At 38.4% G+C, this 15,679-nt stretch overlaps 1 protein-coding gene and 1 long non-coding RNA gene across 13 annotated transcripts in view; one reads left to right on the top strand and one right to left on the bottom strand.

The window, feature by feature from the left end:
• Window positions 1-15,679, bottom strand: part of LOC118001092 — a 30,429-nt gene that overhangs the window by 8,443 nt on the left and 6,307 nt on the right. For 2 of the 3 annotated variants that reach the window (XR_004676622.1, XR_004676621.1), the window contains exons 1-2: window positions 8,640-8,749; window positions 6,905-7,009 (exon numbers count right to left, since the gene is read on the bottom strand). This is a non-coding gene — a long non-coding RNA (uncharacterized LOC118001092). Of the gene's footprint in view, window positions 1-6,904; window positions 7,010-8,639; window positions 8,750-15,679 lie in introns of those variants that run through there. The other variant, XR_004676623.1, reaches the window with a different exon arrangement.
• MTRF1L (mitochondrial translational release factor 1 like) lies at window positions 2,027-14,404 on the top strand. 10 transcript variants are annotated; one of them, XM_034991048.1, is made up of 8 exons: window positions 2,228-2,309; window positions 6,160-6,254; window positions 6,921-7,000; window positions 8,243-8,426; window positions 9,135-9,298; window positions 10,854-10,971; window positions 12,382-12,518; window positions 13,720-14,404. In XM_034991048.1, the coding sequence occupies exons 2-8, from the start codon at window positions 6,251-6,253 to the stop codon at window positions 13,918-13,920; spliced, it is 888 nt and encodes a 295-aa protein (XP_034846939.1). In that variant the 5' UTR covers window positions 2,228-2,309; window positions 6,160-6,250; the 3' UTR covers window positions 13,921-14,404. The 10 variants fall into 10 exon arrangements, 8 of the variants coding, with proteins under 8 accessions (XP_034846936.1, XP_034846942.1, XP_034846943.1 ...); XM_034991049.1 differs by having other exon boundaries at window positions 2,237-2,309; window positions 6,165-6,254; XM_034991045.1 differs by lacking the exon at window positions 6,160-6,254 and having other exon boundaries at window positions 2,027-2,309.

Genomic DNA, 15,679 nt, shown 5'->3' with positions numbered 1-15,679 from the left:
GATTTTTCCTCCAATTTAAGTTGTTTTGGGTTTTTATTTCCCCATCCTTTAATCTATTTTATCATTTTACCTATGTACAGATAAAAGACTTCCTGAAAATGCTAGAATCTTCAATATGTAATAGAATTTGAGCATGACAATAATGTAAGGAAATTCAGAAGTCTCACACTATTTTTTTTTTTTTTTTTTTTAGTTTTCAAAGTAAATCAAACTACAGTTGTTTTCATTTAACGATACTGTGGAAACCTATGGATATTATTGTAAAATGCACATGCATTACACTTTTTAAAAATGTTTTGAATTAATAAAGAATTCACCAATGTATCCTTAGACAAGTTACTGTTTCCTCATTGGTGTAACACTATAGGAGTAAAAGGTACACTTATTTATATTACTTAAATTGCTTATACATCTTAGGGAATACAATAATTTCTGGCTGGATTCTTCACAGCGTTCCATCAGGTTTTTTCACCTTTTATAAATAATATTCTTGAAATGACTTGAGAATTCAGCTGAGAAATTTATCATACTGCGTTCAAGTGACTCCCACCATTTCTATGGTTTTAAAAAAATTCAGAGTTTAGACTTGGGAAATAGCTGATTCTAATAAAGATTAAAAAACGACCTGATCAGTACTGTTCTGTACTCCGATCAGAATTAAAATGGGTTTCAACCACTATCTTAAAGAAAAACGATTTTATAAAGCAGTGTGGCTTGAATACACAAAGTGAAACGAATAGTTGAGGTAATCAGTTGGAGCTTTTAAGTAGCAAAATCTATTTTTGCTTTATATAATTTGGAGAGTCATCTCATTCCTCCACTTCACTTTGCATTTGTATGTAGAGCTAAGGAGTGAATAAGAGATAATGCAAGCTCATCTTCCAAGAATTTTATACCAAACCTCAGTAGTTTTGATTAGACGACTTCGGGATGACTTAACCTTGCCAAGGGCTCCCGTATTTACCACTTGATTTTTTAAAAAACAAACTGCAAGAGTGTTCAGTATTTCAGCTCTCTCAACAGTGAAAACATTTAGTACACTGCGCAAACCAGTCAGGTAGTGGAATTCCCGGATTGAGTCAGCCCTTGCATCCCCAGGACTGTCTTGGTTATATTTATACCCCCATATCCATCCCTCCGGTGGGCTGTGAAAAGCTCTTTTGAAAAAATGCAAAACGTTATACCAATAAACCTCGGTATCCCTGGCACCAATCCGCGATCTCAAGGTTTTTGGCGGCAGATGGAGGTTGGGCTACCGAAGGCGGGACTCTGAAGGTTTTGCTGCGCTGTGGTTTATTGGGACATGGAATCACTCAATCTCTTTTAAAAGTAGCTATCGATAACTCGGAGTGAGAATGGACGGGCAAGAGACGCGGTGAGGAAGGAAGTCGTTTGAAAGCAAGTAAATTTCGTGGCACATAAAGGCAGGAAAGCAGATTTGGGGAAATCACTCTCCTGGTTGCCTTCGAGTAGACTAGTCCCGTCCTTACCCACCGTCGAAGAGACATGGGCGGAAAAAGAGGAAGAGGAGTAAACACACACACAGCGATGCCCCTCCTACGGATCACTCTTGGAGACGAAAAGCCAGGCTGGTACCGGAAAGGACTTCCGTGGCTGTGACCTCCACCCCGCTAGCGGACCACACTACCCTCCACTGCGGTACTCGAGATCCTCATTCAGTGCCTGGGAAATAAACCCTCGAGATCAGAAAACCGAGGGGCAACCTTCAGCATCCCCCTTCCTGCCCAACACACCGCCCCAGCACATTCAAGGCGGCGTTTCGGACCCAGCTTCTAAACGAGCCGGGGAATCTCCGGGACCCACTCGGATCACTCCCCGCTCCGCCCCCTTCCGGCCTCCGCGAATAATAAGGCGTTTAAATGCTTGCCACAAAGTTCCCACCGAGGCTTTCGGGAGGCCTTTTAAAACTGGCGCGTGCGCCGGGCTGGTCACGGCCAGTTCTCGCCGGATTCCAAACTCCGCGCGGTGTCGCGAGATTCGCCATCGGAAACTTCCGGCTCTGGTCGAGCTCGGCGGTTGCCGTTCAGCTATGCGGTCCCAGCTTCTTCGGGGCGCTGCTCGGTGTTTGTGGGCCCGCCAGGTTGTCAGCCCGGCCCGCCGGCACCTAAACTGCGGACGCCTGCCGCTGGAGGAGCTGTTCGCTCGCGGCGGGCCCCTGCGGACCTTCTTGGAGCGTCAGGCAGGAGCTGAAGCCCAGTCGCAGGTCAGGGGGTCTGAGCTGCTGGCGGCGGCCAGACTGCTGAGCGAAAAGGAGCAGGAGCTGCAGGAGACCGAGCACTTGCTATACGGTGAGGGCCGGGCCCAGGGGAGCGGGATTCAAAGCCGATTCTTGATTCTTCGTTTGCTTTTCCCACTATGCCCCTGGTCAGGTGTTCGTTCACACCTCCCCGAGTTAGAAGTTCTTTCCTCAGTTGCAACCCTTTTTGGTTTAAATCAGAGGTCAAGGCATCGTTGTGTGCATTCTCATCCCATCTTTTCCTGTTTGAGCCCTTATAGTCCCTTGACACAATGCTCCGCCCCCTTTTACAGAATTTAAGTTTATTGATTGCCTGCCGTCTGGCAGATCTTTAGCTCAGCAAGGACAAGTAAGGGACTGTCTCTGTTACGGGCTTGAGAGCAGTGTTTCTCAAAGAGTGGTAAAGAGACCACCTGCGATAGTGCCGAGAGAGGTGCATAGCCAGACCCTGGACTCAGAATCCGAGACCTAGAAGTTGGCGTTTTTAACAAGTTTCCTCGGTGATTGGGTGTGCATTCAAACATGGATGGGTCCTAAGTTTCTGCATTTCTACACCTCCCTTTGGCTAGCATGGCTCTAGAGAGGGTCACAGTGTATTCAGGGAGAGAAAATTAATACCACAGATGAAACGTGAGAACAGATACGTGAAAAGACACCTAGGGAAAGCAAGGAGAACTTGTTGGGAAGGCCTTGTGCAGGGATAAAGGTCCACCCTTAGAGGATACTAAGAATAGTTTAACCTTTACTGATCAAATTTTACCATACTCTATTATTCAGGCTCAGTTTTCTTAAACTATTTTTATGTATTAACTCATCCAGTTCACATACCGAACTATGAAGTAGGTACTATTAGCCTCACGCACCAGAAGAGGAACATGAGGCATAGATGTAAAATAACTGCTCAGGCTAAACAGCTTTTAAGGAATGGAGTTTGGATTGGACTGACTCCAAATCTTATGCTTTCAATCACTGTACTCTTTGTTAACCAAGGAAGGGGAAAGATTATGGAGAGTGGCAGGTTGAAACACTTTATAAGGGTGAGGGTGTGAAATACTAATCTAAAAAGGTTGATTTTATCCTGTTGGCAGAAGGGAGCCAGTGGAAGCTTTTAGATTGAGGGAGTGAATGTTAGAAATGGCTTTCTTGGGCGCCTGGGTGGCTCAGTTGGTTAAGCGACTGCCTTCGGCTCAGGTCATGATCCTGGAGTCCCGGGATCGAGTCCCGCATCGGGCTCCCTGCTCGGCAGGGAGTCTGCTTCTCCCTCTGACCCTCCTCCCTCTCATGCTCTCTGTCTCTCATTCTCTCTGTCTCAAATAAATAAATAAAAAATCTTTAAAAAAAAAAAAAAAAAAAAAAAAAAAAGAAATGGCTTTCTTGCTTAGAAAGCTTGATCTGAGGTAGTTTCAAAGGCAACCTAGAACGAGATTGCAGATGCCATGGAAAACAGAAGACTAATGCAATAGTCTAAGTGAGAGGTAAGGAGCATCTAAATTAAGTGATTTAAGATAAAAAGTAGATGCCCCGAAGTGGAAAAAAGAATTAACTGTATTGGGAAAAATACTTTTGGGGGAAAATTAAATTGGTTTCATAGCTTAAACCAAGCTTAAAAATCAAGTGGATTTAAGGTTTAAATATTTTAAAAATCAAGCTATAGAGAAACAATGTTAGAAAATTGTTACTGGCAGAACACAACTCACCTTTATATAACGATAGAAAATAGCATTCAGCAATTCCTGAGTTACTTTGTCAGACACCTCTAATTACCAAAAAAATAGGGAACTACTTTTTAGTTTACAGCCTAGTGAAGAAGAGCAATGTTTAAGTGCTTGTTTTAATTTCTGCAATAAAGAGCAGTGTTATAAAAAGCAAAAGGTGGCATTTAAATGGATCTTGAAGGGAATACAGGAGGTTGCCAGACAGTGCAAGAGAAGGAGACTGAAGGCAGAGGTGACCTGCAAGAAGAAAGTACCAAACTGGAAGATTAGAGTATAGCAGGAGCACAGAGTAGGTGTGGGTGTCAATAATGTAATAGAAACTTAAAACCAGAAAGACAGTTAAGAACCCTTCCTGACAAAGAATCTGGATTTGTTCTTACAGACTGTGGGAAGTTAGCACATGTTTTTAAGCAGAGAAGTGACATCTTTTTAAAGAAGGATTAATGTTGGCCTCGGTGTTGAAGATGGATTGGTAGTATTTTCCAGGGACCCCACTGGCTGACAGGCCAGTGAGGAGGCTGTTAAAACAGTCCAAGGAAGAGGTGGTGGTAAGCAGGGACCTCACCAACAAGACATTCTAACAATAGTCTGCATTTGGCAGCTTATGTCCTGGGAAGGGTGAAGAGCCAGAATTCTAAGAAAAATCTTAAGCTTCTGGGTTCAGAACATGAGTGGCACTGTAAGATGAGAATATAAAAGTTGGGTAAATTTTAGGAGAAAGATGTTTTGTGCTGAACGGGCAGCCATATTTAGCTAGGAGTACCTGTAAGGACATTCAGATAAAGAAATTCAGATAAAGATCATGGTCTAGGAGAAAAAACTACTGGCATAGGTGAAAAACTGAGCCTGAATAATCATATGAGATCTCTCAGCATATACCTGATAAGGTAAAACTTGGAAGCAGATGAGAGTACTCAGGAAGAATTTGTAGAGGATACAAATAAGATGCTAACAAAGACAGAAATACATAGTATTTGAGGAGCAGGCAGAGGAGGAAGTTATAAAAGATCAAGAAAGAACAAGCAGAACTTTGGGACCTTGAACAAGATAAATGAAGGTATAAAAACCAACTAAAATTTCAAGTTAGGGATTGTTGATATCTGACTTAAAAAGGGCTCACCTTTTCAGCTCACACTGAAATAAGCCTTTAGATTTGGCAATTTTGTCATGGGTGATTTTAATAAAAATGGTATTATTGATATGATTATGAAATCCAGTGTAAGAACTTGAGAAGTAAATGAGAATTAACAAGAGAAATAATAAACATGGCATTTAATCTCCTGAAGTTTGCATAGGAAAAGAGGGGGTGACAACAAGTCGGTACTTGAAAGGTTGAAGAGAAAAAGACCCTTTTACCTGTGATAGGTGCCCAGTAAACATGTTGATTAATAATACTGAATGAGAAAGAACTAGTGTATTTCCATTGCCTAGAAATAACTACTCAGTTTAAACCCTCTAGAGCCAGCAGCCATATATGGCTGATGAGCACCTATGATGTAGCTAGTCTGAATTGAGATGTACTGTAAGGATAAAATAACACAACAGATTTCAGAGACCTAATATAAAAACATAATTTTTAATATTTTTAAAGTACATGTTGAAATGATAATGGTTTGGGTATACTGGCTTAACAAATAAAATGTAGTATTAAAATTAAATTACTTCTAGACTTTAATTCCAATCTGCTTAGCCTTACAGAAGAACTGCACTTCAGAACTGAAAGTCACCTTAGAGGTCATCCAGCCCAGCTCCTTCATTTTTCTCAAGATAATGGAGACTCGGAGAAATTGTCAATGTTGGCCTAAGAGAACCTTAGTGGTTGAACTAGGACTAGAATTCATTTTTCCTTTTTCTGTTTCAACCCATTTGCCATTTCACCAAATTTCTTCCATGCCAGATTCTTGCCAGAATAATTTCCTGCCTTTCCACCAACACTTCCCATCATTGCTTATCTCACGGTTTGTGTTGTTACCTCTCCTTGAGTTAATGCTGCTTTCCATTTTCTGCCCATCCCCAAAATAAACACAAAAACAATCTTCTAGTGTGCTACCATTTTAATATTTAATCACCTAGTGTTTTAGGTTGTTATTCTTTGTTTTTCTCCCCTAGAAAATTATAAAGAAACTAAAATTATCTAAAACCCTGCCTTGAGAGCAGGTCTTACATATTATCATCTCTAATTCCCAGCATAGTTGGATCTTCATAAATGAACAAACATACAAACTGATACTTTGGAACAGTCCGATCTTTCACCAAAGTGAGCTGCTCAAAGAGAGCTATGTGTAAGAGCTAAAAAAAATTTCTCTTCTCTCCTTTCTCTAGGTTGCATGTTGTCCATAGGATAGAGGGATGAGAAGGTATATTTTGTAAGATAAAAATGAAAACTCAAAAGAGGAAGTAAAAGAGTAAAGCGAGTTGCGGGGGGAAGTACTTCATGTAAACATTCTGTGAACGTGAGGCAGGATCTAAATACTTGGTGGATATTTATTTTATATTAATGAAATGTTTGTTAAAGAGACAATATAACTTTCTATTTTTTAATTCCATTGTGGTTTAACTGATGGAACCTTCAATTCCCCTTCTGGTTTAACTACTCATTGTATTTGTTAGTAGTCTAAGTTGGAAAACTAAAAGCATATTTTTTAATACGAATATTTCATGGAGGTAGAATTATAGAATAGTTTAATAGCTTCTTTATTTTTTTGTAGATTCTTTTTATTTTCCTTATACTTCTGTCATCAGGAAAAATGTTTTTTGTTTTAAGTTAATAAAATAAAATAAATAAAAACTAATGCATAAAATGCCACTTTTAATTAATGGCAGTTATTAAAGGACAAGAAAGACATTTTATTTTTCCCTTCAGCTACAATAATAATAAAATAATGACTTTGAATTCTGTTGGCAGTTTGACATTAAGGAAAACTTAACTTACTGCTTTATTTTCGCAGATGAAAATGAAGACTTAAGGAAACTTGCAGAGAATGAAATAAGCTCACGTCAAAAAGAAATCACTCAGCTGAAGCATCAGGTATGGTATCTGCAAAGAATAAAAAGCATTTGTGCTATTACTTCTAATGAATTTTATTAGAAGTTTATAAAAACAACTCAAGAACTAAGTAGCTTGTTATTATTTAGAATTATAAACTTTTTTAAAGCAGGAAAAAGCCTACTCCATGTGGTCCTATTTTTATCATACCAAAAGGATTGGAGAGCCATGAAAAAAAGGTGACTGTCAAGGTTGATAGGATTTTTTGGAAAAGTAATGAAATAAATATCAGTATTATATCTGCCCCCTCTTTAGGTTATTTAAGAGAGGTGAGGGTGGGGGTAGACAATGGGTAGAAGAGGTTATGGAGGAGTGGTAGATAGTGAGCTGCTTGGCAGCAGGAATATTTCTTTACGTTTGTGTCTCTGGCAGTATTAGAGTGCCAGGCCTAGAGTGGGCCCTTGGGCTTTTAGAACTGAATTGTGGTGCTTTGGTTTTATATCTAGGAGAATCCATAGGCATTAGATGAATAGTAATCATTATATTAAATAAGAACCACTCTTTGCTCATTCTGGAAACCAGAGCTTAAAGATTTACAGTAGTTATCTCTGAGGATATAAGTAAAAGGACATGGCGAGGTGAGGAAGGAGCCCAGAAAAGGGGGAGCTTAATTTAAAGATTCTGTCTTTAATCAAATAATGGACTCATCAAAAGTTAATGTCCTTACCACCCATTCCAGAGGGAAAGTTCCACTATGAAGTAAAAAGTCTCATGTAACTTGCCTTCTACCCATTTTCTAATTTTGTGAAATAAAAGGACATATGTTCTCTTCCAAATTAAAGAAGCTTAAGAAGATACAATGTGAGGGGTTTTTTTTCTTTTCTGCTGTAGTAAGCTATAGATTTCAGAAGGATAGAGTTAGAATCTTCTTTCCATTCTATACAATATAGTGTCCTACTCACAAACTCTTAATTAACTGAACAGAGAACTCACATAAAATTATACATGAACATCAAAAAGAAACAAAACAATGCAATGCAATATAAGTTTCAGCTGGACCTTACAGCATTTATAATATAGTTGTTACACTAATATTTTATAGAAGTTATGCATTACTAGATGGTTCTCATTGGCAAGATAGTTGAAGAGCAATCAGCAATACTGTTTGCTTAGAGAAACTTTAATACAGTATTTAAAATCCTGCATCTAATCATTTAGCTTTATTTTTTGTTAAGTTTTAAATAATTCCTAATTATAGGAGGGGTGATATTTTTGTATTTACAGATTATTTTACTTTTGGTTCCCTCAGAAGAAACAGATGAAAATGATTTGATCTTGGAGGTAACTGCAGGAGTTGGGGGTCAGGAGGCAATGTTGTTTACTTCAGAGATGTTTGATATGTATCAGCAATATGCTGCATTTAAAAGATGGCATTTTGAAACCCTGGAATATTTTCCAAGTGAAATAGGTCAGTAAACTGTTTAAGTCGTTTTGGGAAGAGTACAGATTTAGTTTATCTACATGTGTACTAGGATAAGGGTTGGAAAGACTACGACTAAGCTTTAGAATTTATTGATAAGGAAGCTTACCTGATTTTATGCTCATCATTCACTTAATAATTTTGAATACAAATATGCCAATTTTGAAGTGGTCTATAAGATGTTAGTCATTCACTACTCACCATTAAATGATTAATGGTCTTTTAAAAGGGGCCTTTTAGGGGCGCCTGGGTGGCTCAGATGGTTAAGCGTCTGCCTTCGGCTCAGGTCATGATCTCAGGGCCCTGGGATCGAGCCCCGCATCGGGCTCCCTGCTCAGCGGGGAGTCTGCTTCTCCCTCTCCCGCTCCCCCAGCTTGTGTTCCCTCTCTCGCTGTGTCTCTCTCTGTCAAATAAATAAAATCTTTAAAAAAAAAAAAAAAAGGAGCCTTTTAGATATGTTATTCAATCAGTTCATTAATACCATAAATGCTTTATGTTTAGTGGTTGTTAGCAATAAAGGTATTAAATATTAAAACACTGAATATCATGGACTTGCTAAGGTTTTTCAATGTGTTTTACATTCTGTATGCTTCTGTTGTTTTGTAGCTCTTTTCAGTGTAATTTCAAGATGGTGGAAGTGATGGTCAGTTGTTTATAAATCACAAGAATAAAAATTGTTTTCCAATTATTTTCAAGGTGGCCTTAGACATGCATCTGCCAGCATTGGGGGTTTAGAAGCCTATAAGCACATGAAATTTGAAGGTGGTGTGCACAGAGTACAAAGAGTGCCAAAGACAGAGAAGCAAGGCCGCATCCATACCAGCACCATGACTGTAGCAATATTACCCCAGCCAACCGAGGTAAGGCATCACAGTCTCGCCTTGGAATCCTGGGCTCAGCACTGCCCCCATAGTAACAACTCATTTTACTAAACTGATATTTAGTACTAAATTCCTTTTCTTATCATTTGGCCTTCATCACATATTTTGGGTTTTTTGGAGAATCTCTTACCTCCGTCCAAAAAGTGTGATTTCACAACAGATGGTAACAATTTATAAAGATGTATAAAGGACCTAATGTTGCACTATTCATTAATTTTTCTCCACCACTAAGCTTAAAGTAGTTATTCTGAGATCATCTCTATAGAAGAAACATTATTAATCTACTTTAAATAGGGTTTACTGATTACTTTCATAACGATTTTTGCTTTGTCTGACTTTCCCAGTGTTAATAGTAAGAGTCGTGTTTTAATAAGAGTAACTACTTAACAGAATTGCTGCTTCATAACCCAATCACACTAAAATGGAAATATATTGTTACAGTGCTCATAATGAATACGCTTCATTCTCACAAGCAAATTCTCAGTTTATGTATTTGTAAAAAAAAAAAAAAAAAAAAAGTTGTTTTGCTTCCATTCGTTCTGCTGAAAGTGGTAAGAAATATATGACTTGTTTTTCCAGGATGAAGTATGAATGACTGGTGGAAAAGGAAGTTTAATTGAGGGTTTCTATTAATTTGGGGGAAAGGTGCTGTTTGACTCTAAATTCCTTTCTTTAGATCTAATTTTTGTGTAAATCCTAGATGTGGCACAGAACAGTTAAGGAAGAGCATGCAGTAGAATACATGGCAGGAGCCACATCTAGATCCTAGTCATTTTGGTTTAAGCATGTTGGAGATGGAAGTGGTTTACAGGAGAAGATGGGCTGAAGTCCATATTTAATGGTTCTAGCAACCGTACAAAGGAGCCACGTAGGGAGACACTGAGGGCCTATGAATGGTAGGAGGCCTGCTGCCAGGGTTGTGGACGTGTCACAGAGGGTCCACCGCTGTTCATGAAACAGAGCTTTTTAAATCTAGTGTTTCAGACGTAACACGAGCATTACATTGATGTTGGATCCCAGTGTATGTATGACTTCTTGGCTTTGCCCTGTGCTGTTCTCATGTGCCTCTCCCCTGCCTCCAAATATGTTTAAGTCCTCCTTTATTTAAAATTAAACAAAATAAGTCTTCCCATTGTTCTTAAACTAGCATTGTTTTTTTCCTGTGTTGTCTTTTTAAACTCAGAAATAATCCACAGAAGCTCACATTAGTTCCTGTATTCCCATTTCTAATATTAACTAAGTTCTTCTGTTCATGTGGTAAGGAGAGGGTAATTTTACAGAGAAGTCTAGTTTTTGAGGATTTGGAGGGCTTGTTTTTGTTTTGTATTATATTTTGATCCACCACTCTTCTAAAAAATAGACGTTTTAAAAATGGTATTCCAACTACTTTATGTTCTTAAAATTAAAACCTTCTTAATCTTCTATTAATTCTATACATGACATGTATTTATATTTATAAATGGGTAGTTCTTGCCTTTGAACAGTTCATATACATGTGATATTTTTAAGTCCCAGTATTTCCTCTTGTGTATAGATTAATCTGGTGATTAACCCAAAAGATTTGCGAATTGATACTAAGCGAGCCAGTGGAGCTGGAGGACAGCATGTAAATACCACGGACAGTGCTGTCCGGATAGTTCATCTTCCAACAGGTATGTACTTATCCCTTCAGCATGAAACTTTGAAGAAAGAAATCAAATTCTGAATAACTTGACTAATTCTCCACTGTAATAGATCCTTAATTACCAGAATATATACTATTATTATAGTATATATTATTATTAAATACTTCATTTAGAATCCTTAGATGAAACTCTGCAGGATAATTGCAAAGCCAGGAAGACGGAGGGATCTAAGCCCAGAGAATTTCCATACTGGTGACCATAAAGAAAAGGTGTGGAGAGTGCTTCCAGGTAGCTTCCTGAAGCTTATACTTAGTAAATATCACTATTAAAAGAAAATCCGGGGCACCTGGCTGGCTTAGTCAGGTACAACATGTGACTTTTGATCTCAGAGCTGTGAGTTCAAGCCCCACATTGGTGTGGAGCCTACCTAAAATAAAAAAATAATAGGGGCACCTAGGTGGCTTGTACTCTCCCTCTCTCTCTGGCAAATAAAATCTTTTTAAAAAATTTTAAAAATTTAATAAAATAAATAAATTAAAGAAAATCCTCAGAATGAAGTCATTATCATAGGTTCTTCTTTATCAGAAAGTGCTCTAAATCACTATTTCTTAGCCTTCTTTGAAGGGAGGAGACATAGACTCCTTTGAGAAAATGAAAGTTTGGACTCGCTACCTAGAAACATGCTCACCTGCAAAATTCTGTACTTAACTTCCAGGCCTGCTTCTCCATGAAGTCCACCCACAAACCTCCAGCAGTTCTGACTGTAGATAGGCAGTGGAGCTATATCTAACTATTTCTTAAGTCTTCTGTCTGCTATCAGGGAGCACTAAATGTGCTTTACAGTCATTACTGCAGAGATTTACATGTGGTAAAGCATACAGATAGCAAACCTCTGTTACCTAGAAAGAATACAGGAATCTCTTGCTGTGACCAGTCTCAAATAGGCATAATTCCCATGGATCAGCAGTGGTTTATAGGAGCAGACTGATAGGTTTTTGTTTTTTAAAATATGAGGAAATCCTCGAGTTAAACTTTATGATGTCTATGTAATACATAGTATGTAAACAGGAATAGGAAAAAAATGGATGAAAATCCTCATAGTGACTATCTCTAGTAGTAGGATTAGCTTTATTTTTGTTCAGTGATGAGTAATTATTACTTTAAAAAAATTATGGTGGCTAGCTAAGGGTATGGGAAAACAATCCATATTAAATGCTTAGTGCTTATTGTTCAGTATGTCTGCCTCCAATATGAATATATTTTCAGTTTTCTAAGAACCCTATAAAAGTCATTTGTTAATAGTCTTCCTTTTTTATTAGAGTTCTGTTTTTTCTCCTTATAAGGGTAGAAGAAAAAGAAGGAAAAAGAGTATTCCTTGATAATAAATGAAGATTTTTCCTATTAAAACTCTTTAATAATTCTCATAACACTATTCAGGTGTTGTTTCTGAATGCCAACAAGAGAGATCTCAACTGAAAAACAGAGAGATGGCTATGAAGAAGCTACGTGCAAAACTGTACAGCATGTATCTGGAAGAAGAAACAAGTAAAAGATACAGTGCTAGAAAGATTCAGGTAAAACTGTATTTAAAAGATGCTCTGAAGGATAAAAGTACTTTTAGATAACCCAGTTTTTATACATGTTAAAGTTATTCCAATGTATTTGTTAAAATAAGGAAAGAGAAGCGCCTGGGTGGCTCACTCGGTTAAGCGTCTGCCTTCGGCTCAGGTCATGGTCCCAGGGTCCCGGGATCGAGCCCCGCATCGGGCTCCCTGCTCGGCGGGAAGCCTGTTTCTCCCTCTCCCACTCCCCCTGCTTGTGTTCCCTCTCTCGCTGTGTCTCTCTCTGTCAAATAAATAAATAAAATCTTAAAAAAAAAAAAAAATAAGGAAAGAATTCAAGTAGCTCAACCTAGGGTTATCTTTGTTTTATAGTAATTTTAAATCCCTACCCTGGTTTCTATATTCAAGGGCTTTTCTCAGACTTTTATTATTATTTTTTTAAAGATTTTATTTATTTGAGAGAGAGAGACACAGCGAGAGAGGGAACACAAGCAGGGGGAGTGGGAGAGGGAGAAGCAGGCCTCCCACCAAGCAGGGAGCTCGATGCGGGGCTCGATCTGAGGACCCTGGGACCATGACCTGAGCCGGAGGCAGACGCCTAACGACTGAGCCACCCAGGCGCCCCCTTATCTCAGACTTTTAATCAAAGTTCTAAAAAAGGATATATGGAATTCCCATTTTTGAATCCTTTGAAAATTATGGAAGAAAGTTGGAAAGCAAACTGAACTACTTTCTTCCTGTTTGGTATTTAATTTTATAATTACACAGCCCTTTATTAATTTATGGGAATTTATCACTGTCATCACTGAAAATGATCAGATTAATTCACAGAGATTTTACATATATATATGTATATATTTAGCTACCATTTGAATACCATCTCTGTGCTAGGCTGTATGTTTACATCATCATGGTGTAGTAGCTATTACTTGTTTGTATTTTATGGATAGGGAAACTAAAGTTGAAATAAATGCCTGAAGTCATAGAGCACTGAAATGGCAGAGAGAAGATCAGCTACAAATTTGTCGGCCTTTAAAGCCAGTATTCCTTTTTTTTTTGTTATGTTCCTATGTTATTTGAGGATTCAAAATGTTTAAAACTTGGTTCTTACATTGTGTTTCAAATTATAAATCAAGAGCTTAATCTCCAGGTAAGTTAAATTTATAGGTTTAGTTGCCCTGAATCTAACTGTATCTCATATCTTTTTATATAGGTTGGAACTAAAGGAAGGTCAGAGAAAATAAGAACATATAATTTTCCACAGAACCGGGTCACAGATCACAGAATAAACAAGTCACTTCATGATCTTGAAACTTTCATGCAAGGGGAGTTTCTGCTGGATGAACTTGTACAGTCCTTGAAGGACTATGCTGATTATGAATCTTTAGTAGAAATTATTTCCAAAAAAGCTTAAATTGATTTATTATTAAAGACTTTTATAGCTGGGGCGCCTGGGTGGCTCAGTTGGTTAAGCGACTGCCTTTGGCTCAGGTCATGATCCGAGAGTCCCGGGATCGAGTCCCACATCGGGCTCCCTGCTCAGCTGGGGGTCTGCTTCTCCCTCTGACCCTCTTCCCTCTCATGCTCTCTGTCTCTCATTCTCTCTCTCAAATAAATAAATAAAAATCTTAAAAAAATAAAATAAAATAAAGACTTTTATAGCTTATGAAAATTCACAGCAAATTACATTGTGTGTAAATACTCACTAGTATTCTCTTAAAAAAAATGAGTTAACTCAGCTGGAAGTAATGTGTATATTTTTAAGACATAATTTACATAAATCTTCTCTTAGGGTATTAGTAAAAAAGTATACAATACAATCATGACTCTGGTTATATATTTTGGACTCTTCCTATGAGAAGTACACAAATAAAAACAGTACTTTGTTTTATGTAAAATGTTTAATAAATGATCACAAATTTGGGATAACTAATGAAAAACCTCAAACATAAAATAATAGTAATATGATGATAAATACTGTATTAGTCAAAGTCCAATTAAGAGACAGAAACCATACCATGAATTTGAACAGGGATAATTTTGATAACAAAGAATTTTTAACTGATAATAGGATAAGCTATTAGGGGATAAGAGTGAACTCATACACGAAGACTGAGAAAGAGTACCCAAGGGAAGAACACCTTTGGAAGGGGCTTCCCTTCCCCCAGAGGTGGAATCAAGCCTACTGGAGAGCGCGTGGCTTTGGCCCACTTAACAGAAAAGTTTCCTGGGCTGCCCTGGGCCAGAGCTGGTCTGCAGGTGGTGGTGGATCAGGCCTTGCAAACAGAAAACCCTCTGGAATGGTAAGCAAGCAGCCTCCCACCCAGGGTGTCAGCAAAACTTGTTATTGGGTTAAGCATCAGTTTCTATCTGCATTAGTGAGGATTCTCCAGAGAAACAGAACCAATAGGATGTGTGAGACTTACTAGGAGGAATTGGCAGGTATGACTTATGGAGGCTGACAAGTTCAAAATTACAATGTGAGCGAGCAGGCTGGAGAGAGCCCAGGGAACTGAGGCTGCAGTTCCAGTCCAAAAGCAATCTGCTTGGAGAATTCTCCCTTGCCCAGGGGAGGCCAGTCTTTTTTCAGGCCTTCAACTGTTTAGATGAAGCCATCCACATTATGAAGGGCATTCTGCTTTACTCAAAGTTCATTGATTTAAATGTTAATTTTATCCAAAAACCCCTTACAGAAACATCCAGAGTAATGTGGACTAAATATCTTGGCACCCTATTAACACGTGGTCTAAGAGCACCCTGGGCAGCTGTGCCCCAGATCAGAAACAAGAAGAGAAGCCCCTTCCTCCTACATGTCCTTCCACCACCCCCTACTGACAAAGCAACTTGGTACCAAAGGACACAGGTCCAGCTGCGGTAGCACAAAGTAGGGCAATGATGGGTAAATTTGTTGCCAAGAGGCAACAATTTGGTAACTGGCACAAACACCGATATATGTTACCTAATTTCAGTAACTGATATGTTTTCATATTTTTTTGGTTAGAAGTTACAAATATTATTTATTTCCACTTGCATTGTTAAAAATAAGGACATTCTCCTCCTTAATCATTTACTATCTATCACACATAACAAAATTCACAGTATTTCCCTAATATCTTCAAGTACCCAATTCAGATGTCTTCAGTTCTCCCCAGCTGCCTTAATTGGCTTCTTCA

This window comes from Mirounga leonina, unplaced genomic scaffold (assembly GCF_011800145.1).
Source record: "Mirounga leonina isolate KUSES-001 unplaced genomic scaffold, KU_Mleo_1.0 Mir_53, whole genome shotgun sequence".
In the NCBI taxonomy this organism is placed as follows: Eukaryota; Metazoa; Chordata; class Mammalia; order Carnivora; family Phocidae; genus Mirounga; species Mirounga leonina.
This window is presented reverse-complemented; position numbering and strand designations above follow the sequence as displayed.